This window comes from Rhodamnia argentea, chromosome 7 (genome assembly GCF_020921035.1).
Source record: "Rhodamnia argentea isolate NSW1041297 chromosome 7, ASM2092103v1, whole genome shotgun sequence".
Classification (NCBI taxonomy): domain Eukaryota; kingdom Viridiplantae; phylum Streptophyta; class Magnoliopsida; order Myrtales; family Myrtaceae; genus Rhodamnia; species Rhodamnia argentea.
This window is the reverse complement of record NC_063156.1, coordinates 19935428-19944161: the sequence shown is the minus strand read 5'-3', so window position 1 is coordinate 19944161 and position 8734 is coordinate 19935428. Positions and strand designations below refer to the sequence as shown.

The 8734-nt window shown below is 41.5% G+C and overlaps 1 protein-coding gene across 2 annotated transcripts; it reads right to left on the bottom strand.

Annotated features, from left to right (window-relative positions):
* Positions 1 to 4996: 4996 nt before the first annotated feature.
* On the bottom strand, positions 4997 to 7375 carry LOC115745859 (protein trichome birefringence-like 3). Of its 2 annotated transcripts, none has more exons than XM_030681472.1 (6): positions 7073 to 7375; positions 6741 to 6978; positions 6449 to 6620; positions 6004 to 6203; positions 5720 to 5878; positions 4997 to 5627 (listed from the first exon to the last, which is right to left on the bottom strand). In XM_030681472.1, exons 1-6 carry the CDS (start codon positions 7287 to 7289, stop codon positions 5294 to 5296), a joined length of 1320 nt encoding a protein of 439 aa, XP_030537332.1. In that variant the 5' UTR covers positions 7290 to 7375; the 3' UTR covers positions 4997 to 5293. The 2 variants fall into 2 exon arrangements, with proteins under 2 accessions (XP_030537332.1, XP_030537333.1); XM_030681473.1 differs by having other exon boundaries at positions 7094 to 7375.
* Between the last annotated feature and the right edge of the window lie 1359 nt (positions 7376 to 8734).

Genomic DNA, 8734 nt, shown 5'->3' with positions numbered 1-8734 from the left:
TGCTCCAGACCCCCAATTTGCAAGATTTCTAATTTGTTAGTGAAGCGGTCTATCGTCGAGATTTTCAATGTAAATTCATCTCTTGCCCACTAAGGTACCAAATATTTTCTCCCAGATCCTTCAATGATGGTGATTTCACATATCGGTCATCGGGAGAATTTAAGGGCTCAATTTGGCTTATGAGATGCTGTGTTTGGATTACAATGTTTTCCGCTTAGGATTTATTTATTTCGAGAAAAATATAACATTATTAGGAAAAATTTTCTAAAAAGTGAAAATGAATTATGGTATTTTTCTGTGTTCGGCTGAAACTTAAAAAATGAACTACGTTGTTTGGTATGGAAAACTTTCTTTTATTTCCTTAGACTACAAAAGTGGAATGGGAATCAAGACGGAAAGAAATCATAGCAAAACCGAATATCCAAACAACAATTTGGACACTCAATTATGTTCATGAGAATCTGCAAGCTACGAGACACGATTTTTTCATCGCATATTCAGTAAATAAAAGTCATGAAACATCAAATTGATTCGAGCATTGACAGACTATGATGAGGCTTCAACGAGCCAAGTTCCAATTGGATTATCTTTCATAGCTCTCGGATCAATCCTGAAAAGAAACATGGATGCCTAAAAATATGATAATCTAATTGTGTGAGGTTAAACAGTGAATGAAATGGCTATTGATCTCGTTTTTCCTATGAACGCGCATTCTAATGTCATTTAGGCATTTCATCGAACATGTAGAATGAATTTTGGCCAATGAACTAGGCAAGAATATAATGGTGATTCTTTTTTCCTAGCATCTTTCCAACAACTCCAAAGCAGTTGAAGATTTCATTTAAGAAATTGCATACCTGAATTGAACCTTTAAGAATTTTGACATGAAAACTTCGAAGAAGTGAAAATCAATTCGAACCGAGAAAAATACCCAAATCAAATCAATGAAAAAATGGGGCAAAACACTGGGCTATCCATGGGCTATTAGTTATGCGGATACGGTTCACAATGGTCACAACTTCTTCATCGCTCATAGTATTTAGATGTCTCATTCCATATCCCGAGCTCAACCAACCTAAACCCTTAGAAGTTGACAAGTCCACACTACAAATACTTGAGACACAAACACCCAAGAAACTAAAGGAAGTCCAAGCGAAGGAATCGACTTAAGAGGAGAAATTGGTTGATTAATTAGAGGTGTGAATCAACCTATTGGAATGAATATACTTAGCCTTGCTCAACCGATTGCACTCAACATTGCGGATGCCTTTGTTTCACACGAAAAATTTCATGTTAAAGGAAAATACTTTCTAGAAAATCATTTTTCAGGAAAGTGATTAATTTTACTTTGTCTGTTGATATTTTCTGTTGTTTAGATCTCAATTAGAAAATGATTTCAATCCTATGATTTTAATGAAGTCCAAGCGAAGGAATCGACTTACCAAGAGAGAGATGACCAAGTACAGCTTTGGTTGATTAATGTAGAGGTGTGAATCAACCTAATAGAATGAATATACTCCACCTTGCTTAATCGATTACGCTCGACATTGCGAATGGCATTTGTTTCAATAAAAAATTCATGTTAACGGAAAATACATTCCAGAAAATTATTTTTCGGGAAAATGATTAATTTTTCTTTGTTTGGTGATATGTGACTGAAAATATTTTTTGTTGTTTGGATCTCATTTGAAAAATGATTTCAATCCCATGGTTTTATTTTAGGCAAAAAAAAAAAATCAATTCAAAATTTTGAATTATGTTTATATTTTATTCTTTTTCATTCTTTTTTTTTTCCTTCTTCCTTATTCTTCCATCGCAACATCCTCCATCGCGATCAGCTAGCGGCGCCAATTGATCGGCCGTCATCGAGGCCAACGGAGGTAGAAGAAAAAAGGAAAGAAAAATAAAATAAAATAAATACAATAAATTAATAAATACAATATAAATTGCAAAATATTAAAAATTAAAAAATTCGAGAGAAACAATTCTAAAAAATATTTTCACCTCTTTATATTTATAAATTTTTTTCCAACTGATTTAGAAATTCACTTTTCTAATTTTGCGCATAAATTTTTCGTTAACAGGAAAGTGTCCTCCATTTATTAAGTTATTTTCGACGAACCAAACGAGTGAAAACCCGAAAAATTAATTCTCGAAAAACTCTTCTATTCAAATAAACGCACCCCCACAAATGAAAAGCAAATGAAGAGGGAGGAGAAGAAACTCCGGAAGCGAAGAGGCAAAGGAAGAGGATGAGCTACGGAGGCCAAGAGAGATGAAAATCAAGCAGGTGGAGAGGAGGAGGAACACCGGCGGCGGAGCGTTAAAAGGAGCGGCGAAGCGCACCAGATGGTGGAGAACATGTAGGTTTTTTGTGTGAGAGGACAGTAAAATGATTTTCTTTTTTGAAAAAGAAGAAGAAGAAGAAGTCATTTTGTCCGGCTTTAAAGGCGTTTATTCCCTTGATTTAAAACTGTTTATACCCTTGATTCAACACTTTTACTTTCCTTATACTATTCCTCTTCCGCTAATGAACAGTGCTCATAGAATCCGCTCCGCTCAGAGATGACCTAGTGAAATCTCGATTTGGAAAAACCAGCTGTTAAGATAGAGGAGAATTTCTTACAAATCCCAAAAGGCACGACAGAGTTTCACATCTAGGAGGTTCACAACCTGTAACTGATGCAGTTACCTAAAAACAAATTATTGCATGTCAAAGGATTACCTGATCGGGCAGCAAAACAAATGTGAAGAGCAATCGCAATTACAGATGGGCAGGCTCTCCTTGAAGACAGGACAGAGGAACATGCCAGAAATTGCACCATGCCAACATGGAAGAGAGCGACTCTTTTATGTTTGGACACCGGACAACGCCACAAGCAGAAAGCGCATCCACGCAGAACGATGCTCGCAAAGAAAATAATTTTCCAATTGACATGCCTACAAATCAATGCTAACCACACTCGAATAAAGGATTTCCCAAATGGAAGTCGTCTCCCGAGAGCAATGATTTTAACAACTTCCTTTGCCTCTGCTTCTCTAGGGAGAAACTGCTTCAGAAAGTTTCTCTCGCTTTCTTGCGCAACATTTTAGATGTATTAAGATAGAGGAGGTAATAGAAAATACGTTATATATAGTACATTATACGTGCCTACATATTAAGAATATTGCAAAAACTTTATTTGAAGGGCCAGGCCCACACACTCTCATGAAGGCCTGACCCCATCGCCACAGCCCCGCCCGCCCGCTCTTTGAGCAGGCCGGGTGGACCGACCGCCCACCCGTTTTATAGACCCGAATCTCGAATTCATGTCCATCGTACCTTCATATTCTCCTCATATTTGTGCTTGTTTACTCAAAAGGTCCAACAATTTATTCAGTTAGCGTCAACTTGGTGGAGAATTGGTACACTTATGGTTGCTGGAGTGGAGTCTGGATTCCCTCTATCAAGGGTTAACATTTCAACATCCAGCAAACTCATTGACAATTATAAAATAATAATAATAATAATAATAATAATAATAAAAGAAAAAACTGTTCAGCAAACTTCATAAATTATGATTTCAGGAAAATACAAAATAAAATCTGCTAAAATTTTATTGAGATTCAAAAAATCAGACTCGATATGCAAACCACTAAAATAAAATTAGAAACCAAATATAGAAAAAAATAAAAAAACAAACAAAACAAGGCTCGCTCGCTCGCTCTTCCACTTGTGCCAGAGAAGACAGGGAAAATCGTCCAACGATTCTCGCGGGAGCCGAAATTAACGTTAACTCGATTTCACCGAGAAAAAGAAGAGAGAAAGATGTCTCCAAGACAGAACAGATCAACGGAAAAAGCTAAAGACTATGTAAATCTCTTGAAGGAAAAGCGTTTGGGGGGCCAAACGGGGGCGAAATTTATCTCAATCTTTCCTCCCAGACAGCGTATCGAACCATGTCTTCGCACTGCAAAGAAGCTGGAAGATGTGAGAAATCTATGTCGCTTCATGGTCACGAACCGATCAGGCACTGCAACAAAATCAGGTCCTGATGGCAAGACAGTTGAAGCCGCCTGCGACGTCCAAAACAAAAAAACCGACAACGGTCGCAACCATCGGAGAACAAAAGAAACCTGAGCAGCATCGAAACCACAAAACTGCTAATGAAGCAGGGAATGGTGCGAGGAGGAGGAGGAGGAGGAGGCTGATGAGCAGGCCTTCAAAAGCATTGCAGGCCGAGTCCTCACAGTGGCAAATAGGAAGAGTCTGGAGGACTCGAGAGGTAAAAAGTGGAGAAATCATCATCGCTGTGTACGTGGCGGGAGCTGATTTCCTTGTGCCACCAGATATTTTATGCTTGATTTGATCGCGACGGTCCCAGATTCCTTTCCTTTCCTTTGTTTCTTTGGCGTTCTTCCTTTGATTTTTCTTTTGCCTGTTCCTTTCCCTCTTCAATAAGCCATCTATACATTGGAGACTTTTTTAACTTTTCTTTCACATCGGACACTTGATAACGCCAGATTAGGTACGTAAACTAGGGGTGAGCACCCGATCCGGTTCGATCCGGTCAGCTCAAGGCTTGTTCGATTTCCGATTCTAAAACTGAAACCGCCAGTTCTACCTAGAAACTGGTTCAAACAATCTGCTTCTCCAGTCGAACAAATTCTAAATCTTATTTTAAAACATCTTTTAAAAATAAAAGTATACTTCTTCTTTTTTGGTCGAGAAAAGTATACTTTCGCACCCATCAATAGTTGTACCAGTTTTTAGACATAACCACTTAACTTGCAAACTTTTTCCAGCATAATGGTGCAATTTTTAAGTTCTATTGTGTAGACATCAGTTAACCCGCTCATTTTTTAAACCGATCACCCTAATTTAAATAACACAAGCATCTTTATATAACTCTTACTCATTAAAAAGAAAATCCAATGTAGTCATTTAAACAAAATCTAGGAAGAAACGTTAGTATCTCAGCATAGCTCTTCATTAATTGCTCATGGAGGAGAGAGATGTTTGTAAAACAATTTATTAAAAAAATGTACATATTTGCAAAACAATGAGACCAAAGTGCCGTCTTTTAAATAAAAAAAAATCAAGCACTCAAACCATTGCTTCCCTCGATCCCCTGCTCTCTAGTTTCCAAAGCCCCCAACACTCACAACGCCCCAACTCCCTCCACCCATCCCCATCCACCGCCACCGGACGCCGCCCCCGCAATCTCCGACCACCATCTATGGCCGTTCAAGCTCATACAATATCTTGTCATAGGAACACATGGACATTGGGCCATGTATCCCGTACTCTTGCCTACAGATGAGCGTACAATATTTGGTTCCAAGTGTCCGGGACACCGGGCAAGCACCAATGTATGCAATCCGCGTGATGGAGAGGGTCGGCCTTTTGCTCGTCCGTCAACAGTTTGCCCCCCGTCTCGGTGTAGATCGATGAGTGGCCGTCGATCCTGTACTCGGAGAGCTGCGTGATGTTGATGAAAGTGACGGGGACCTTCATTTTCCCCACCACGCTGGACACGACCTTCATTATCCTCTTGTCTGAGCCGGTTCCCCAGTGGTTCTTCTTCATCACCGGCTTTGTTTCGTTGGAGCACTTGATGCCATCCTTGTGATTCCAATCCGCGCTCCTGTATCGAGCCAGGACATGTACTGTTAGCTATTAACGTGATCGTAAACGAATTTCGAAATGAACATTTGCGTGCTTGAGAGGCTGAGAGACCTCATGTGTGTTGGGGACATAGTGGTGAAGAAGACCCTGGTTTCGTTCGGATTGATGGTGGAATCAACCCAGTTTGCCCACGTTTTCAAACCAATTCTGTAAGCGACCGGCAGGTCCAGCTCTTCGTACCCTTCTGCACCGTTTGCGAACGAACCCCATCTGCATCATCTCATACAAAGAACCGAACCCGTGTAAGGCCGCCATTCTTTTGCCAATCTTTGAACAGAGGATAAAGAGTCAATTCGAAAGGTGATCGGTTCAAAACAGAGGAATTAGCTCGTTACAGCGACTTGATCCTGAGTCCGCTCATCCACCAAACATAGCTGTTGAAGACAAGGATGTCGACCCCAGTCCAGTGCTTTGCGTGCTTCAAGATCGAGTCCACCTTCAGAATCCTCTTCTTCGGATCGCCCACGATACGCAGATCGGAATTGGACTCCACCAGAAATGGTGACCAGTAGAACTCGATCGTAGCATTGTATTCCTATTGGAAGAGATTGAAGTATGTCATTGTCATCCATGTGTCATTATTCTTGGACTATACTCAGCAATGCTCCATTTAGGTCTAGAAAATTATGCAAAAAATCCCATGACCGACTCTCCTCAAATTACAGTTGAAGAAAACTTCTTTGTCTGTCTTTTAAGCAAAGCCATGCTCACAAGTCACAAATGAAAAGCCAAGTTAGAATGCTAAGATGAAGTACCTAACATAATTCGTCAACTTAATACCTTTGCTTTGAAGACCGAATGAGCCCGACCTCGTTTCATGGACTTCTGGTTTTCTGGTATGATGAACTCCACCAAACACACGAAGGATTGCCATTGCCCTCTTTGAAGTGAATCTCCTACGAACATCAATCTCTTCCCACGAAGTTTCTTCAGTGCTTCCGCTGGGTTGAATCTGCAAAAATAACGTTTAACCTCAGACTGCAAACTCTAGCTTCAGTTTTTACCACCCCAGGAGATCATATATATTGCACTATGTAAGGACGTTGCATGCATGTAGGGATGAATTGCTTACGGAGGCAATAGACAGTCGTCGGGCTGCCATTGCCAGCGCTGATAATCGGAATCAGGCCGACCATTCTTGACGCATGAGACTTGCCAGTCGAGGTACGGGCAGCTTCTGTCTGTGTAGGGTGGCTCGTACGAGCTGTTGAACACCCACTTTCCGCTCACCACGCTGCACTCCTCGGGGTCGAACTCGAACCTGTCATCCATTTCTGGGTCGTAGCCACTTTTATCTCCGTCCCGGTCACCTGCATTAGAAAAAGACATCATAATCAGAACTTGATGGTACTCTGGTCGTTCCATGGATGTCGCAGGCTGAAGAAAGCATAATGATCTCCTCAATGTCTGCTCCGTGGGATTTACCGGATCTCGAAGTTACGGAGTCTCTTTTAGAGCAGGACTTGAGCTTGGAAGTGAAGGGGCTGATTGTTTCAGAGTACATGAGGCCGATGAAGGCGAGAGTGCAGATCACGACGGTCGTAATAGAAAGAGGTAGCTTCCCTCTGTAGTGCAAGTGTTTCACTGCGGCCAAAGGAGGGAGAGTCGTTGTGGTGCCCATTGAAATCCAGGACGAGAAAGAAACAAGAGAATGATGAGAGAAACAACAGAATGATGAGGACTTTAATCACAGTGATCAAGAAGGCAGGTGAGTCACGTTGGGTATTTTCCCTTTAGGGGAGGTTATTATTTTATAGGTCGTGGAGTAGCAGTAAAGCTAAAGCGACGTGAGGTTGGGCCGAGGAAAGAAAATTGTGGGCACCGGTGGTTAGTACGAGTAGGTTGGAAGGATCACATCCTGGGTTCCTCCATGTTTTTCCCTTCTCGCTTTCTCGCTTTGCAAATGGAGGAAGGAAGCTACGTGATGATCCCAACCACTGTGCATGCCATTGCTATCAAGGCCAACCTTAAGCAGAATTCATTATAGGTGGGAGATAGTTTTCCGCAGTGCCAATACGCAACTAAAGCTCTCTCTCTCTCTCTCTCTCTCTCTCTCGTCCAATACTAGGTCTGCCAAGTACATTCCGGGGTAGATATACCATGCATCCATGATCATGCATTATGCAATCATAAATTTCAAAACTACTTTTACAACAATGGAATATACCTCTTTTGGGTGGACATGCATGGTTGATTGGACTTAGGTGTGTTCTTTTCTCAAAGTTTGAAACTTCGCCAAGTGGAATTTCGCCGGTCGAGCATGTACTGCATGATTTTTTGACTTGTCTGAAGAGGTTGATCTGGTCGAGGTACGCTTGGATTCAGCCAATGCACCATCAAAACAGTAACATAACGAAGAGATGTGTGGAAGCTAAGAAGAGTAACTGACAGCAATTGGAGCAAAGCATGTCGGAAGTGGCGGTAATCTAACAATGGATAGGAACCCTAATCGCTAAAGAACTTGGCAAACGCCTGTTTTCCTTCTTGATCAAGATGTAATCATGGCTTGCGCTTTGTTATGATTGTGGATCAAGAGAGAAAGGTGAGTTCTGCCGGTTATGAGACGCCTAGGATTTTGCCGAGGGAAATATCTGGCAGCTTTCTTAAAAAAGGGGGTGGGAAAGAGACGAAAAAAAATAGAGATCTTGTAGAACTAGTCGCGCGGAAAGGGAAATTGTTGTCCTATACTTGGAAGAGAGCATGTTAGGACAATAAAATTGAGTGTGCAAAAAGGAGAGATCAAAAGAATATCGGCAAGTGTCGATTTGAGGGCTAAAACAGAACAAGTCGGCTTGCCGGACGGAAATCGGGTTCGCTGGACTATTTACTTATTGTGAACGAAAGAGCATTCCCCGTTGGAAACTAGACTCGAAGATGATCACTATGGTGTCTAGATGGTCATTGCTCGAGTCCGTGTCGACACCAAAGCATTCGAGACAAGTCGGGCTAGAAATCTGGTTTACCCAAGCAGAGACTGGCTGGCTTCTTGTACAATTCAGGTCTGGACAGGTGCTTCCGAGCCTTCCTTCGTGTCTCGAGGGCTCCCTAGGTCGAGCACTTGAGGTC